The following is an 18645-nucleotide window of genomic DNA, read 5'->3' on the forward strand; positions in this document are numbered from 1 at the left end:
AGAGACATCTTAGCACTAACTGGCATGTCATGACTCTACTTCTGCTTTTAAGAGAAATTGGGAGCTGAGAGTGTAGCTCAGAGGAGCACTTGCCTAGCATAATTTCTTTTCTTTTCTTTCTTTCTTTCTTTTTTTTTTTTTTTTTTTTTTTTTTTTTTTGGTGGAACCGGGGATTGATGCCTAGCATAATTTCAATCCCCAGCACTAGAAGAAAATTTCCTTGAAACATTATTTACGGCAGCAAGTATGAGCGCGTTCTTGTGCACTCTGCCACAGAGCTTTGTGGATAGCTGGCCCAGCTATCAAAGCAATGCTGCTGAGCACAGAGCTATGAAGAGATGTTCAGTAGCTGACCATTTAAGTGCTTCCATCATGCATTTAAAAATGATTAAAGTGGTAAATATACATTTTACCACATTTAAAAAAAAAACTTTTAAATGAAACATGCTGGACAGGCATGGTGGCTCATGCCTGTAATCCTAGCACTTAGGAGGCTCAGATAGGAGGATTTCAGTGAGTTCGAGGCCAGGTTGGGCTACAAAATGAGTTCAAGGCCAGCATGAACTGTATAGTAAAACTCTGTCTTAAAAAGACAGGCAGGCAGGCAGGCAGGCAGGCAGACAAGACAAGACAAGACAAGACAAGACAAGACAAGGCAAGACAAGACAAGACAAGACAAGAAAAAAAGGAGAGGATTTTCGCTTATGTCAGATAGACACTGGCACATGGAAGCCCATTGGGGAAAATATGAAACATGAGAAGGAAAAATGGAAGTATTGAGAAATAATATACTATTTATGCAGCTTTGTTCTTCATTTGTCCTTTATCTTCAGGGATCCAGAAATGGTAAGATACATCCAGCACCCAATTTCCAGCAGAACTGGTTGTAAATCAGCAACCTGGCTTTAAATGTGAGACTGGCAAACCTTTCGTGTCATTCAAGCTTTATCTTTGGGCACACAACATCTGACCTGCTACTCTTTAGTATGGTTGTACAGGTCAAAAGAGTTCATGGGTATCACTGGGCATGGTAGGGCATGCCTGTAATTCCAGCATTCAGGAAACTGAGGCAGAAGGACTGCCATATTAGAGGCTAGCCTGGACTACATAATGAGTTTCAAGGCCAGCCTGAATTAAATAGCAAGGCACTCTCAAAAAAAAAAAGTTTATGGGGCTGGAGAGATGGCTCAGTGGTCTAAAGCACCTACTTAGAACAAGCTTAGCAAAAGCATCAGAGACCGCGGTTCAATCCCCCAGCACCACATGCCAGCCAGCCCTGCCCCCTGGTGGGCTGAGCTGGCCTCTCTCTCTCTCTCTCTCTCTCTCTCTCTCTCTCTCTCTCTCTCTCTCTCTCTCTCTCTCTCTCTCTCTCAAATAAATAAATAAAAATTTAAAAAAAAAAAGTTTATGGGTATGTTTCAGTTATCTATTACCGTATAATGAACCATTCCCAAACCTTAAACAGTTAGGCTCAGCTGGAAAGATTTTTGTTCCACATAATATTGATGAGGTCATTCCTGTGGCTCTATTTTGTTGATAGCTCAGCTGGGGTTGGAATGTCCAAGATGATATCACTCATATGTAATGCTCAGCTGGAGTTCCTAGAATATCTTGGAGCACTGACTGGCTATCAGTGTCTCTCTATATGACTCTTCAGTAGGGCATCCAGACTTCTTTACACCTTAGAGGGTAGAGGTATAAGCTGCCAAGTCCTTCAAGGTTTACATCAAAAACTAGCAGTCACTTGCATCACATTTATTGGTCAAAGGAAATGATGTCCCACCATATTCAAAAGGAGAATAGTCTATGTTTTGGCAGGAGAAACAATATGCTCAATCAAGGAGGAGAGGAGCTATCTTTGCAGAAAATCTACCACAGTAGTGCTCAAACGTGAGTATTAGAGTTCAACTGTCCACTTCCAAAAGATAGAATTAGAGAACCAAAAGCTTTAAGAACCATTTTGCATAATCCAAAATGGTACAGCACACAGCAGAGGTTTAGTAAATGCTGATCATTATCATTAACCATGATTATTGCTTTAACAGTTTTTTAAACAGTTTGAGAAGATACCACTGATATCGTTTACAGTGACTTACATGGACCAAATGAACTTGAAGGTCTTTCCTAATTTACATACTATTGTCTGTGTCCCTTCTTACTAATATTGGAAACTGAGGCTTAGAAAGTTTGAGTGATTTGCCTCAAGTAATACACTTAGCTAGTTTGCATAGTGAAGCCTACATTCAAAGAAGTCTCCCTTCACTAAGTATGCTGCTTTTCATTAATTCTTGTAACAATGGATTGTTTTCTGCCTAAAGGAGTGTATATATAAGCATATAATGATAATTGTTTGTTAAATATATACAATGTATTATGTCACTGAATCCTCATCTTTTTTTTTTTTAATATTTATTTGTTTATTTAGTGTGTGTGTGGCCAGCTCAGCCCACCAGGGGGCAGGCCTGGCTAGCATGTGGTGCTGGGGATTGAACCGTGGTCCCTGTGTTTTGTTTAGCTTAGCTTGTTCTAAGTAGGTGCTTTAGACCACTGAGCCATCTTACCAGCCCCTGAATCCTCATCTTAAATCTGTGATGTAGGTAAAGTATAATACCTTCTCAGTTTTGCAGATGACAATAAGGCAGAACAAGGTAAAATAAAAGGCTACAGCACATTAGAAAGGATATAGGAGGGCCGGGGAGATGGCTCAGTAGAATAAGCGCTTCCTTGGCAAGCGCAAGGGCAGGAGTTCAATCCCTGGCTCTGGAAAAAAAAAAATTGGAAAGAAAGGATATAGGATAGCCTAGTAAATATATAATTACAAATTACTGCTAGAGTCCTGCGGCTGTAGAAGCCCAGACGCCAACCTCTACCCTCTGAATTAAGGATCCAGGTAACCCTGGCAACGGGACGTCCTGCCAATAGTAAAGATGGCGCCCAAAGAGCAAGCGCGTTTCACACTCCCCATTACCCAGAGGGCAGAGGGTGTAGGGGAGGTGAGCTCTCTGCCAGGAGCTAATATGGTTCCAGTAGTTACACTGTCCTCTCTCTTCGTCTAATCCGCGACCTTACTATCTAGCCCAAGCTGTTGAGAGGTTAAATCACCTTCACCTCTCTGATGACTGCAATTATATGAGCAATTACTGCTGGGCGACTACCTCTCGGAGTTAGTCTGTAACCAGGGAAGCACCACTTCCGCTGACGTCATCACGGCGACACGTGGATCCAAGATGGCGGCAGCGATGGTGAGTGAAGGAGACTCCGGGAGCCGGAGCTGGAGCGGGGACCGCCTGGCTATCACAGGACCTTCCGGCGCCCCTTGCCTGGTCCCCAGCCACCTCCAGGACCCTCCCTCAGGTTATCCCTAACTGGGCTTGGCTCCCCCAAAATCCTTCTCCTGGCCTCGTGCTCAGTCAGGCTTGTCAAGGCCAGGAGTTTGAGGAGGGGCGCCGTTTCGGAAGAAGACCTCGGCCACTATCTCTGCGGGTTCCTATTCCTACTTCGATCCCCGCCCCCTGTAGCTTCATTTTCCCAGTTTCCACCTACCAGCCCTAACGCATCTGAAGAACACCCCACCCAAATTCTTAACCACCCTCGCTCCTCTTCACGTGCAGACCGTACTTTCCCCGCCTCCCCATCATTCTGACCAGTACTTGGATGCGACCTCACCTCTGACCAGCCTCCTAACCCAGGCTCTGTCATTCCACCCTTTCCTGTCTCCATCGTTCACCCCACAGGATTGCTGCTGTCCCAGAGTATGCTCACCCCATTTTCCATCCCCAGGTCCTTTCCTACTCCCTGCTTTTTCTCTCTCAACTCCTTATTTCTCCCCTAACGTCTTTTTATACCACTGATTTTCATACTTTACTGTGCATTAAGAATCTTAAAGGGTCGTGCGGAGGCATGATAAAATGCCAATTCTTAAGCCTCACCCCCAAAGATTGATTTCTGTAGGGTTGGGCAGTGCCAAGGAGTGACTACTACTAGTGACTACTCATTTTTCAGAGTAGTCCAGTGATTCTGAGGAGGTGGTCCATGAACTACGTTTTGAAAAACATTTTTTCTATCCCTTCCTGGCTCACACAGCTCCTTAGGGATGAAGGCTCATTATGATGAGATTCCTTAAGATGAAGTGTGTGTGGATAAGGATGAAAGTAAAAAACCTGTGCTTAAAGGGTGGGTCAGAACCTTCTGGCTTCTGGTCTAGAGCCTTGAAAGTAAATCTTTAAAGGACTGTCCTTTTTTTCTAGAAGTTCCACTCATGTTTTGCTTGTCAGTAGACATAACTAAAATTGCAATCGGTCCATAGAGATTTCCTGAATCTTCCTGGGAATTGCTTCCTCAGCAGATTTTATCCTAGGAGTGAGTGACAAGGAAGTCCCCCAAAAAGGAAATGACATTTGAACTTAAGCAAAGAAAGATTCTTGTTTAAATTCTTTGGTGTTTGTTTTCCCCAAAGGGGTTGATTATTGACTGGTAAAGGCTCTCCTGTGTCAACTGACTGTTGACTTACCTTTATTTAATGGAGAAAGATTTCATAGTCTGGTGCTGGCAGTGTAGCTCGGAGGTAGAGCATTTGCCAATGAGCATGAGGTCTTCAATTTGATCCCCAATACTACCACCAAAAATTTAATTTACAGCTTTGCCGTACCTGATTTGTACAGTCTCAGATTTTAGTCTGAACCATAAGTGGAACAAAACTCCAAAATAATATTTTGAAACCCATTTTTTTCCTTTACCACATTTAGAACAAGGATGGTGTAAGAATTTGAGAGGAAGTCACACCCTTTTGCCATAGGGGAAAAGTTCAATAATGTGGCAGAGCACTGCCCTGGGAAATTCTTGCCCTCTTCAGAAAATGTTAAAAGGTTATTGAGCTAGCAATACATATTTCTGCTACATATTTATTTAAATAGCAAAAAAACAAAATCGTGTTTTGAGACAGGATCTTACCATGTAGTTCAGACTGGTCTTGAATTCACTGTATACCCAGCCTGGCATCAGATTCAACAGGAGTCCTGGCTCAGCCTCTGGAGTGATGGGATTGCAGGCATGCATCGCCATGCTTGACTAATTAGCAAATTTTTGAGTGCTTACTCTTCTCAAGGAATTGGAAGTGTAGTTGTGAATTTGAGGGTCAAGGTCTCTACCTTTGTGAAGCTTTTCTAGTCTGAGATGAGAGGTAGTGAACAAGTAATACATGAGTAAGATAATGTCAATGTGAAGCACAATGAAGATAGCCAGGTGAAATTGGAGTGAATCAGCATGACTAGGTGACACAACTACTGTATTTGAGATGGAATGATCAGAGAAGTCTTCTCAGAAAGTGATAATGAATTGAAGGTTGACAAGAAAGAGCCAAAGAATGTTCTGGGTGGAGGAAATGGGAAATTATGAAGGTCAATATAGGAGAAAGCTTGATACATTTGGGAAACATTGCAGAAGACTGGAGTGGTTAAAGCATGCTGGGAGCTGGGGGGTGGTTGTAAGAGACTGATTGGTGCAAGATGAAATTGAAGAGGGGCCAAGAGTAACTATGTTTTTAGAAGGGTGGCTATTTGAGGCGTTTTTTAAAATCTGTGATTGTTCTGTTTGATTGACTTCTATTCCCCTCCAGGACTCTTTTTAGGAGACCCACCTTGTTCTCATATGCTAGACAGTCTGTTCAAAAGGGTGTGGATTTTCCTTTTTGCACACTAGAAAACAGTGAGTGTGTATTATGCCACTTAGTGATATTATACCATGTTTCCATGCTGAAAACTAACTGATTTCAAGAGAATGTAAGAAGCCTTGTATGGTGGCACACACCTGTGATCCTAGCACTCGGGAAGTTAAGAGGTTCGTGAATTTGTGGCCATCCTGGATTACATAGTGAGACCCTGTCTGGAAAACAGAAAGAAAGAAAAGAAAGGACTGGGCAGATAGCTTAATACAATAAGTGGCTACCTGGCAAGTGCAGGAAACAAAGGGGAGGGGGGTGGAAAGGGAGAGAGGGAAAAGAAAAGAAAGTATGTGATATCTACCGTGTGGTATACAGAAGCTAGCTAAAAGGGTGCATGATTAGTGCAGTAGTAAAAAAGCAGGGAGGCAAATTGAATACAGAGTGTAACAGGCAATATGGAGTCAGTCACAAAAGTGAGTTTGGTTTGTGTCAAGTATTTGATTACATGGAAGTCACAGTGGTCCCCATACTCTTACACCTAGATTATTTCACAACTTTAGGGATAGGGTGTGTAGGTCTAATTTAGGGCATATGGGTTTCTGAAGCAAGTCATACAACCAAAGAGGAACTTAACTAATGAATTCAGTGGCCATGGGAAAAGGCTGGGGTTTTGGGTTTCTTCTTGTTATTTGGAAAGTTAGGGTTATGGGCACACATTTCAAAGGTCGGTCTGTCTCTCTGTCTCTGTGTCTATCTGTCTGTCTCTGTGTGTCTCTCTCTCTCTCTCTCTCTCTCTCTCTCTCAGCTTAGTGAAAGGCTTTTCCCCAAAGGCTGGGCTGCTACCTTGAAGGTCTACTTAACACAGTGGGTATTTGCTAAACCTGCAAGTCTAGACTTCTTTCCTGAGCAATGAGATAGTAACTAGTGTAAACTGAAGTTCTTATTTTCTTGTCTTCTTCCTGCCCTGGACTTTTTGTAGGCTATGGTATAAAGTTACAGGGTGTAGATTTGATCTGGCTGGGTCTGAAATGAGAAGCAGGCTCATATCTTACTCTTTGTGAGAAACTGCTTTGAAAATGTTCCTGTTTTTTGGTGGAACCTGAGAAATGTATACTGAGTTCATGAGCCTAGAAATTTCAGTTTAGAGGATAAACTGTACTCTCATATATCTTTCATACTGTATTGGTTCTTTTTTTTTTTTTTTTTTTTTTTTTTTTTTGAGTACTATGGCATTTATTTTTTTTTTTCTTTTCAAAGTTTTATTGATAAACATATAGCAGTGAGACAGTTTCAAATCAAATCAAAAGTACAGTTTCAACAAATAATACACTGCATACATTCTTCCTAGTGGTTAATTGCTGTACAAGACTGTATTGGTTCTTGTTACAATTTTTTAAATGATTAGAATTCATACTGTAAATTTTACACTTTAAAAGACACAATTTAGAGGGCCAGACAGATAGCTCAGCAGGTTGAAGAGCCTGCAGGCAGACACAGGAGCTGGGGATTTGATCCCTGTCATGCCCTGCAGTGCCGGGAGGGGGGGGGGCCTCCCCCCCTGCTGAGACATCCATTGAGACTGGGCTTGGTGCCATGCACCTATAATCCCAGCATTTAGGAGGCTGTAAACAGAAGAATCACTATGAGTCCGATCTAGGTGTGCGCCACCACACCCAGTTTTGTGGCCAGGTGCCAGCACAGCATTTGGTACCAGGGATCGAACTTGGGTCTTGTGAGACAGGCACTTAGATCATTAAGCTAACTCATGGCAGTCTTGCTACCTGGGCTGTTAGGTATAATGCTGATGTGAATATTCATCTAACTTGTTACATAAATACCTTTTTTGGGGGTGAGTTGCTGGGTCACTTCTGGTTGTTTTGAGCTTACTTGGGCTTAGTCCAGTCTTCAGGCAGAGGAATAAACTGAAGAGTAGATTCTTTTGAGCTGATGGAGGCTGTGCGTGCAAGTGCCCCTACCCCCCAGCCCCAGTCAAAGGCACAGGCCGTTAATGATAGAGTTGTGCCGGCTAACCACAGCGCAGCTGGATGAAAGAGTTTGCACAGGAGGCAGGATGCCTGAACTCTGCCCAGCCTCCTGTGTGCAAAGCCACTGTCTCTTCTGGACCTTATGTGTGGCTGGGCATCAGGAGCCTACAGGAATAAGAACTGACCAGGAGTCAGTAGCCTGGCTTAGTCCCAACACTGCCACTGACAGACTCAGTGCCTAGCTTGAACAAATTTCTTTGGCCTTCTTGGTCTGTTTTCCATGTGTAACATGTGCAATTGAGATTTGGACTTCATGGTTCTAAATTCCACATTGAAAATTCGGTGGTCTAGTACTCATTGAAGGTGACTTTTGCTGGTATGCCCATAAAATAAAAAGATTGTGGTTTTTTTTGTTTTGTTTCTGTGAACTTTCCAAATTGTTGTCTTGTGTTGGTGGTGTTGTCTGTCTGATCTCTGGAGTTGCCCCACTTGGCACATACTCTACAGGAGCTCCTGTGTCCTTGGAGATGAGATGCTAACCACAGACCATGGTTAAATTTGTTTCTCTGAGGGTTCCTTTTAGAAGAATGCCCTTAATCTCCTCAGGAAGTGCTGGGAATGAATTAAGTTGCCTCTTGGTTTCTTTTACTACTTGGACAAAAGTTCTCCTTTGATCTTGGCATTAAAGAGGCAAGTTGCAGAATGTTGGAGAAGGTTGAGTTTTGATCTCTAGACACTGGCAGGAAAATGGGAAGGACTCAGGATGAGAGGGCCATCTGGCCACAGATGAATGATAGGTGCCATCTACCTCCAAACCTGCTTTGATCCCTGAACCATTTGCTGATAACTAGTGTTTCCCAAATGGGGCATGATTAGGGACACCCAAGTATTACTGCATCTCTTCATTGCTTTCTTCTGTGCTGTTTTAACCTGGTTTCTTATCTATGCCTGATCCATTAAAACTCCCAGGGTTTGAAATTCTGGCCTAAGAGTTAGCTTAAGAATCTTACCTAGAATCCCACATACTGTGACTTTGGACTGGTTTTATGAAGTGGCCAGACTGTTTGGCACTATAAGCCTGACAGGGAGTGCACACACACACACATTACTGATACTGGAGATTGAACCCAGGGAGCCCTGCGCTACATCCCAGCACTTTCTTAAATTCTAAGAAAGGGTCTTGACAAGTTGCCCAGGCTGAATATGAACTGTGACTCTGGGTTTTCTTTTTTCTTCTTCTCTTTTTTTTTTTTTTTTTTTTTTTTGCGGAACCAGGGATTGAACTCAGACCCTTGCACTTGCCAAGGAAGCACTTATTCTACTGAGCCATCTCCCCGGCCCCTTTTCTTCTTCTCTTTGTGGTAAAATATATGTAAATAAAATTTACTGTTTTAACCATTTGTGAGTGCACAGTTCAGAACATTAAGTACATTCATAATACTATGCAGCCAACACCACCATCCATCTTCATAACATTTGCGTCATTCTGTACTGATTCAGTTTCCTGAAATGAGGATATTTTTCTCAAAAGGATTATTGTGTTTACTGGGTCAGCCAAATAACTCAGTGGATTAAAGCGCCAGCAAGCAGGCACAAGGGCCGGGTTCGATCCCTGGGCCTGCCATGCTGGCCCTGCCCCTGGGGCACACTGAGAAACCAATTGAGACTGGGCTTGGTGGCACAGGCCTGTAATCCCAGCTCTTGGGAGGCTGTAAACAGGCGGATCACTACGAGTCCATCTAGTAGTGAGACCCTGAAAACCCTGTAAACCTTCCCTAAAAAAACACGCACACGAAAGGATTATTGTGATTAAATGAAATATGAGTTGAAAGTGCCCTGCACGGAGATAGCACTCTGACTTCAAGGTTTGAAGAGTTGCAGAATGTCCTATTTAAGCCTGTTGCTTGGGTTAGCTGAGAGATTTTTGTATATACCCGAGGCAGAGGAAAGGGCAGCATATTTCTGCACTCCAGCCTCATGGTTTAAGTCTGACTGCTATTGCTTTGTGAAGATGGTTATTAGTTGCAACTGGATTTTTACAGCCTTTCCCGCTCAAGTAACAGTTTTGAATCTCTTTATGTGTTTCTATTCAATAGCTGTTCTGTATCTGTGGGCTCTGAAATAAAAGCTACATTTTCAGTCTCTGGTGTCTAATTTGGTTCTAGGTGATTTTTTGTTTTCTTTTTCTCTGTGAGTTCTTTAACTCCATGGGACTGCTTGATAAGTAGCCTTCATTGTCCTATTGTTGAATTCTCAAGGAACTTTACCTGATTGGGTAACTGATTTCAGTTAACCGTTGGCAAACTGCACCCCTAGTCCTTTTTTATTTTTCTTTTGTCTTCTTTTCCTACCACCACCACTCTTCTTTAAGGAATTTAAGGAGCAGTTACTGATGTAGTCTTAAAATGATAACTGTCTTTAAGAAAAGGTAGCTAAGCTTTCTGTGATGAAGGTGCTACTTTTGTGGCAGGAGAGACATAGAAGAAATAGGCCAGATTTTATGGCCACGTGATGCTCTTTATGGAAAAAGAAGTTGCAAAGCAGAGGGTTCCAGGAAAGGAAAAGTTAACTTCTGGTCACAGAGAAATGTGAGTAAATGAAATAATAATTTTCAGTTCTCAAGGGAAACTTCCTATTTTCTTTGGAAGAAATTGATCATGTACACCTTTCAAACTGAGTAGGGCAAAATTTGGAGAGTGAAAGGGACTTTCTGTGCTACCAGCCCCAAAACTGAGTTGCTGTTTGGATCTTGAGAGCTTGTTTGGAGGTTCTAGCAGGCGTGTACAGTTACTCATATACCCTTGACCAAGGAATGGTCCTTTATGGGGGTGGGTACTTGTTCTCTTTGAGTGAGCGCACAGCTTCTGGAAGGATGCATGTGGAGTGTTGAGGGAGGAAGGGGACACCCACCAGCCAGCCAGATCAACCGAGTCAACCTGGCCATCAGTGGGGTGACAGAAGTCACAGCCAGATCACCCTTACATCCAGAGCTGCTGTTTGGGATAGGTTTTTCTGAATGTCCAGGCCCCAAGAGTAAAAACTAGGAAGAAAAAATCTTGCTTGGGTCTTGTGAGTTTATAACATTCCAAGTCAGCCGTGTCTTTGCTATGATGAAATAATTGGATTGCTGCACAGAAGGCTTCTAGATTACCATCACCTTGTTCCTTAATGGGATGTCTTTGCAGTCTCGTGTCTTGTAAATCCAGTAGAATGGTGAATGAGCTGTTCGCATCTCTTGGGACTCTGCCTCCTTTCATGATTCTGAACATGCAAAAGTGTGTTTGCTAACTACTTAACCAGTTTTGCATACTGGACCTTACATGGAAATTACTGAGACTATTGAAACTTAAACTATTGAAACCAGATGTGGTGGTCCATGCCTGTAATCCCAGCACTCAGGCACTCAGGAGGCTGAGGTAAAAGGATTGCCATAAATTCAAGGCCAGCCTGGGCTACATAGTGAGTACAGGCCAGCCAGAACTACATGGTGAGATCATGTTTTAAAAAAAAAAACCCTGAGGAATTTCTCAGGAAGCAGGTACTTTGTTACTATACATTCCTTAAAAAACTGAGCTATAGGCCAGCCAATTGAGTACAACTAAGCCTCCTTATCTAGCTTCAACAATTCCCAGTATATTGCCACATTCATCTGTACTTCCCCTTTGCTATTTTTTCTTCAGGTTTATTAAGATATGACTTAATACCATAAAACCACTCATTGTAAGTGTAAATCCAATGCACTTTAATAAATGTGCAACTTCTGCAACCATCACCACAATGACACAATATTTTAGAACATTTCTGTTACCCCCACAAGTTCCTTTATAGTCAAGGGACTGACATTGTAATCAACCTCTGCTCCCACAGCCAGCTCCACTGATCTGGTTTCTGTGTGTAGATTTCCTTTTCCATGCATTTTGAGGGAGTGGAATCATACAATGTACAGACTTTTGCATCTGGCTTCTTATACTTAGGATAATGTTTTTGAGGTTCATCTGTGTTGTTCATTCCTTTTTTTTTTTTTTTTTTTTTTTGGCAGAACTGGGGATTGAACTCAGTCCCTTGTGCTTGCCAGAGAAGCGCTTATTCTACTGAGCCATCTCCCCCTGTTCATTCTTTTATTGCTGAATTGTTTCCCATTGTGTGGCTATACTACATTTTGTTTCTCCACTAATTGGTGGCCTTTGGATTGTTTCCAATTTTGAACTATAGTAAATAACCCCTCTTATCCAAGGGAACACATGCCAAGATCCACCAGGTGAATGTCAGAAACCATCTAGTGAATGATGAAAAGTGTAGTACAGTAATAGGCATGTTGCCATTAATCCCCCTCAAAATACTTTTTCCTTGAATTCATCTTAGCTTTCTTACCTCTTTCTGAAGCACTTCTGGAAGACATTAGTGAATGTCTTCATGACTTGTGATTAAAAAAATTCAATGAATATTGCCTATGGCCATCCAACAAAAAGGCAGGCTTGTAAATACATTCCCATGTGTTGTCATCTATCTTATTCATTGTATCTGGCTCTGTGCAGCATCTGGCACTTCTTGGACCATTTCAGAAAGTGACAAGACCAATGGGATAAGTGTATTCAAAGTGAGGGGGAGTAGTTTTGGGGGAAATTAATGGCAGTATGTCTTTTTCTGTAATAATTTTTAAAATTAAATGTTCATATTTGTTGATCATCTTGTACATACATGTTTATGATGTTTAATTTTATAGACCAGACTTGTTGAGATTAGCAATAATAAAAAAAGAACTGTTAGAACATAGTAAAAGTGGCCAGGGAGATGGCTCAGTGGAATAAGCACTTGCTTGGCAAACGCAAGGGCCTGAGTTCAATCCCCGGTTCCACCAAAAAGAACATAGTTAAAGTTATTGAAATTTATGCAATGTTTATTTCTAGGACTTCTTATATGTTTGTTTGTTTGTTTGTTTGTTTGTTTGTTTTTTGGTACCGGGGATTGAGCTTAGGATCTTTCACTTGCCAGGCAGGCCCTAAAGCCACTGAGCTATCTCCCTGGCCTTTGGGACTTTTAATATTTTCAAAACCTGGTTAACTGTAGGTAACTGAAACTAGAAAATAAAGCCATGAATAAGGGGCAACTACTGTACTGTGATTAAAGTTGCTATGAATATTCACATAAAAATCTTTGCTGAACATTTATGTATAAAATGACCATAGTTGGTCAGGGCTAGTAACTTTTTAAGTGACTGCCAAACTTTTTATAGTGACTGTACCCCTTTATATCCCCACCAGCAGTATATGAGTATTCTAGTTTCTCTGTGTCCTGATTTATACTTAGTTGTTTAGTCAAGTTACTGAGTGTTGGTTTGTACTTCTGTAATGATAATATTAAGCATCTTCTAATGTGTTTCTTCACTCATGTATCTTCTTTGGTTTATTATCTATATAAATCTCCCCTCCATGGCACCCCCAGGGTTGAACCCAGGCCCTTCCCACATGCTAGGCAAGTGCTGTATCACTCTTCTCAGGCCTTGTGCATTTTTAAATTGAGTTGCTTGTTGTCTTCTTAAGTTGCAATACAACTCATTATATTCCTGACACATGTCTCTTATCAGATACACGATTTCAGGTCTCTTTTCAGATTAGTGATTTACAAAGATTTTTCACTTAAGCCAAGCACAGCAGAGGCTGAAGCAGAACTACAAGTTTGAGCCAACCGAGATACACAGCAAGACCCTGTCTCACAATAAAAGAGCTAGTAATGTATCTTAGTAATAGAGCACTTGCCTAGTGTGGATTCTGCTCCTGGAAGGAAGAAAGGAAGGAAGGAAGAGAGGAATAAATTTACTTTAAAATTATTTCTAGACTTTTAATTCTGTTCCTTTGTTATACCTACCCTTACAACACTGTTATTATTACTGTGCTTTATGATGTTTAGAAATTGGGTAATACACATCCCCCCCAATTTTGTTGTCAAAATTGTTTTGGATGTTCTAGGACTTTTCCATTTCTGCATAAATTCTAGAATCAATTTGTTAGTTTCTACAAAAACTTGATAGGTGTTGAATTAAATCCATAGATAAGGGGCTGGTGAGATGGCTCAGTGGTCTAAAGCACCTACTTAGAACAAGCTAAGCTAAACAAAGCACAAGGACCACGGTTCAATCCCCCAGCACCACATGCCAGCCAGCCCCGCCCCCTGGTGGGCTGAGCTGGCCACACACACACACACACACACACACACACACATAAATAAAAATTTAAATAAAATAAAAAATTTAAAAAAATAAAAATAAAATAAATCCATAGATAAACATGGGAATTGCTATCCTAACAATATTGAGTCTTGGGCCAGCCAGATAAAGTGGACTAAAGCGCCTGTTTGGGCAGAGTGCAGGGACTCAATCCCTGGCATGCCATGCCTGCCCTGCCCCTGGGGCAGGCTGAGACAGCTGTGAGCCTGGGTTTGGTGGTATGTGCCTGTAATACCAGCATTTGGGAGGTTGAAAACAGGAGAATCACTATGCAGTGAGACCCAATGGACCCTCTACTAAATACATAAAACAAAAAATGAGTCTTATAATCCACAAATAATGCTCTAATTATTAGCTAGGTATTTTTATTCTCCTTAGCAAGAATGTGTAAGTCAATATACAAGTCCTTAAAATACGTATTTCTAAGGGCCTGCCAGATAGCTCTGTGGACTAAAGCGCCAGTTTAGGCAGAGCGCAACAGCGGGAGTTTGCTCCCTGGCTTGCCCTGTGGGCTGCCCCCAGGGTGCGCTTAGACAGCAATGATGACTGAGCTTGTTGGCGCAAGCCTGTAATCCCAGTACTTGGGAGGCTAAAAACAGGAGAATCACTAGGAGTCCTATCTACATAGTGAGACCCTGAAGATCCTATAGTCCCTGTACCAAATACATTTTAAAAAATAATAAAATATGTATTTCTAAATGTTTTGTTCTTAGTTTTTTTTAATTGTATTTTGTGCAGGGTCTCACTGTGCAGCTCAGACTCTTAGTAATCCTCCTGTTTGCAAGTCTCCCAGTGTTGGAATTACAGACTGGTTGCCCACTCGGTGTGCCCAGGGGCAGGGCTAGTGCACCATGTGGTGCCAGGGATCAAACTCTGGTCCCTGCACTTGCCTAAGCAGGCCCTTAGTTTGCTGAGCTATCTCCCCAGCCCTTGTAATGTTTTATTCTTTATGATAGCGAGTAGAATTTCTTGAATTGTTTGTTGTTAGTATATGAAAATAATTAGTTTCTATATATTGATCTGATAGTCTATGGCCTTCCTGAATTTGTCTTAAGTCAGTTTTGTAGATTTCTTAGGTTAATCTAGTTACAGGATTTTGTGAACTACAAATAAAAGTGCTTCTTTTCAATCTGGATGCCCTTATTATTATTTTTTTTTAATTTAACTTTTTTTTTTTTTAGATCTGGGGATTGAACTCAGGCCCTTGTGCTTGCTAGGGAAGCACTTATTCTACTGAGCCATCTCCCAGGCCCTGGATGCCCTTAATTTTTAATTAATTTGTTTTGGTATACCATCTTAGAGCACAAATTTGAATAGAGATGATAAAAGTGAGCCTTCCTGCCTTGGTCCTAATCTTAGGGGAACTTAGCATTTAGTCTTTTACCATTAAGTGTGATATTGACTGAGTTTTTCATTGCTGGCCTTTATGATTGAAGAAGTTCCTTTTTAGCCCTAATTGAGTTTTTATAATGACTAGGTTGGATGTTGTGAAGTGTTTCTCTGCATCTGTTGTGATGATGTGTGGGTTTTGTCATTTATGCCATTTTATGGTGTATTATATTAATTGATCAGCTATTAAGTCATCCTTGCATTCCTGGGATATATCCATTTAGTCATGATCTATAAACATTTTAACATGTTGCGGGTTCAGTTTGCTCATTTCTTGTTAACAGATATATTTTTTATGTGCGTGGTAGATTTTGGTCTTCAGAGAGAGAGCTAAATGAAGCCAGGCTATATACATAAGCTGCTGTACATCTTGCTTTTTTCTTTTTTTCTTTTTTTTTTTTTCCCAAGATTGGGAGTCCTTCAGTAATAGTTCTAACTATATATTGCCAAATTGTTCTCCTCAGAGACCACCAATTTTCTTATATCTCTTGAACTCCTAGACTTTTTAAAGGTTTGTGACTCTGATAGTAAAAAGTAGGAGGTCATTATTCTGACATGTATTTTTTTTTAATTATCAATGAAGTTGACCACCTTTTGTGTTTAGCCATTAAACTCTTTTGTTGTTTGTTTGTTTTTATATAAACAGTTTAGTTACTCTAAACAACAACACAGATAAAACGCCATATAAACAGAGGGGGGGGGCTGGTGAGATGGCTCAGTGGTCTAAAGCACCTATTTAGAACAAGCTTAGCAAAGCTCAGGGACCGCTGGTTCAATCCCCAGCACCACATGCCAGCCAGCCCCGCCCCCTGGTGGGCTGAGCTGGCCACACACAGTCACACACAAATAAATAAATTAATTAAAAAAAAATAATAATCATCATTTCTTTAAAAAAAAAAAAAACAGAGGGTGCTGGGGAGATGCCTCAGTAGAATAAGCGCTTGCCTGGCAAGTGCAAGGACCTGAGTTCAATCTTCAGTTCTGCCAAAAAATAAAAATAGGAATAAACACAAAGGAATTGATACAGAATGGAAACATTAGCTGACTTTGGATCTGAGGCCCATAAGCAACACAGCCTAGGTTCTGAGGAGACCACATGAGGGGTGGGAGGGGCAAGTGATTTTCTTCTAGTACAGCCAGCTAGAGGCTGTGAACAGCTCAGAGCAGTGAGAAGCATGCCTGCGTCTGAGAGCGTAGGACTAGCTCCTAGGGGACTTACCCAAGTATAAAGTTTGTAATTTTACAGCAGTTGAAATACTGACATCAATATTAAAATAAAAGCAAGTTTTACATAACAATCAAAAATACAAAAGACTGAAGGAAGACACCCTGTATAAAAACGGGGTAATTCAGTGGATGAAAACTGTATGCCAGTGGTGGGAATGAAGATGGCGCCCACCCAGCCCTCCCAGGCGACTAGTGACTGCACGAGCAATTCTGGATTTGCAAAAGGTGTAAATGAGTTCTTGCCGAACCAGTCTCTTCCTTTCTGCAGAGCCATAAGGCTGCTACTTACAAGGGTGCAAACTTCTTGGCTTGTGCTTGAACCTTTTTCTCATATTCCACTCTGTTTTGGCAGTAGATCCTGTAGGCCTCTGCTTGAGCTGGATCTTGGGTATTTGGTTCATTTAGAAGTTCCTTTATTCCTAATAAGATCTATTTGATCGTGATGGCTGTCCTCCAGTCTTTATCCTCCTCCAGGATGGACAGGTGCACTGTGCCTGAAGGGTACATATTCGGGTGGAAGAGTGGTGGCTCAAATTTACATTTTGTTTTATTTCTTTCTTTTTGGCAGAACTAGGGATTGAACTCAGGCCCTTGTGCTTGCCAGGGAAGCACTTATTCTACTGAGCCATCTCCCCAGCCCTTCAAATTTATTTTGGTGGTGAGGATGAATAATCATCTTGAAAAGCATCCGCAGCTTGAACAAGCCTCCTTCCCAGGGAGTCCTCTTCCCTGAGATGGCGCACTCGGTTCATCAGGTTCATTGTACCGTCGGGATTCTTGGTAGGGACAGTCACAAAACCAAAGGGGTGGTCATTTCTTCAAACTTTTCTCTCCTGGGCAAGTCTGGTGAGGGTGATTCCCAATATATTCAAAGTCCCTGGAAGCCATGCTCCTTTTGTCTCGGTACTGCCCTCCTCCCCCACCATGCAAAGCCTCTAGCCTAAGCTCTTTCGTTGTTAAACTGTTATTTGTCCTTTATTGGTTTGTAGGAATTCTTTTTTTTTTTAATTATTTATTTATTTTTATTTATTACATTTATTTATTGTATGTGTGTGTGGCCAGCTCAGCCCACCAGGGGGCGGGGCTGGCTGGCATGTGGTGCTGGGGGATCCAACTGCGGTCCCTGTGCTTTGCCAAGCTTGTTTCAAGTAGGTGCTTTAGACCACTGAGCCATCTCTCCAGCCCAGGAATTCTTTATATATTGAAGAAATCAGCCCTTTGTTTTGTGTATAGCAAATATTGTTATCCAAATTCTTTTTTTGTGCTATTTTTCTTCCCTTTTATATCATTTTTCTTCCCCCCCCCCCATATTTTAGGGAAGGGTCTACACGGTGTTCAGGGTCTCACTAGATCAGACTCATAGTGATTCTCCTGTTTACAGCCTCCCAAGTGCTGGGATTACAGGCACACACCACCACACCCATCCCAGGGGCGGGGCCGGCCTGGCAGGCCCCTGTGCCTGCTTGCAGGCACTTTAATCCACTGAGCTATTTGACCAGCCCACTATATCCTTTTTCTTCATAGCCTCTAGATTTTGTTTTACTCTTTTTTTTTTTTTTTTGCTTAATTGATTTTAATAACATGACATCAAGCCCCTAAAATTGACAATCATTATGCAAAATACATAGCTGAATACTGACTTCTTTTAAAAATATAAAATAAGCAGACATGTGAAAATAGGCAAGTTTCCATTAAATAAATGAAAATTTTTAAGAAAGAAACTTTTCCGTGTCATTTGAAGGGAAATTATCATTTTAAACAATATTGAAGTTTATTAAATTAAAAAATGCGTTATAAAATGTTTTTTTTTTTTTTTTGCGGAACCGGGGATTGAACTCAGGCCCTTGCGCTTGCCAGGGAAGCACTTATTCCACTGAGCCATCTCCCCGGCCCCAACTTCCATTTATTTTGATACATCTTTTCCCCATGATGATTTACAGGATCTTCAAGCCAATATAAAAACTTTATAAATATTTGAATTTTAGGGTATACACCTGCACGATACCTCAGCGATATCTTTCAGCAAGAAAATATTGAAGAGTAAAGGCTAGACATAATTATTGGATGCAATGAAAATCTGCTGCAAATATTTCTGAGGTAAGAAGGCACCACATACCTGTTCAACTAAGAAAACCACCCTTACAACACAGGATGATTTTATT

General features: G+C 41.4%; 1 protein-coding gene and 1 pseudogene across 2 annotated transcripts in view; one reads left to right on the plus strand and one right to left on the minus strand.

Moving 5' to 3' along the window:
• The first annotated feature begins 3001 nt into the window (after window positions 1-3001).
• The window catches only part of Tm9sf4 (transmembrane 9 superfamily member 4), a 53476-nt gene continuing 37832 nt past the window's right edge, over window positions 3002-18645 (plus strand). The window contains exon 1 of one of the 2 annotated variants that reach the window (XM_004630796.3): window positions 3002-3242. In XM_004630796.3, coding sequence (XP_004630853.1) covers window positions 3228-3242 — 15 coding nt within the window. In that variant the 5' untranslated portion in view covers window positions 3002-3227. Of the gene's footprint in view, window positions 3243-3331; window positions 3355-18645 lie in introns of those variants that run through there. The other variant, XM_023714810.1, reaches the window with a different exon arrangement.
• On the minus strand, window positions 16769-17409 carry LOC105742110 (annotated as a pseudogene).

Source organism: Octodon degus, unplaced genomic scaffold (genome assembly GCF_000260255.1).
Source record: "Octodon degus isolate 3935 unplaced genomic scaffold, OctDeg1.0 scaffold00037, whole genome shotgun sequence".
NCBI classification, from domain to species: domain Eukaryota; kingdom Metazoa; phylum Chordata; class Mammalia; order Rodentia; family Octodontidae; genus Octodon; species Octodon degus.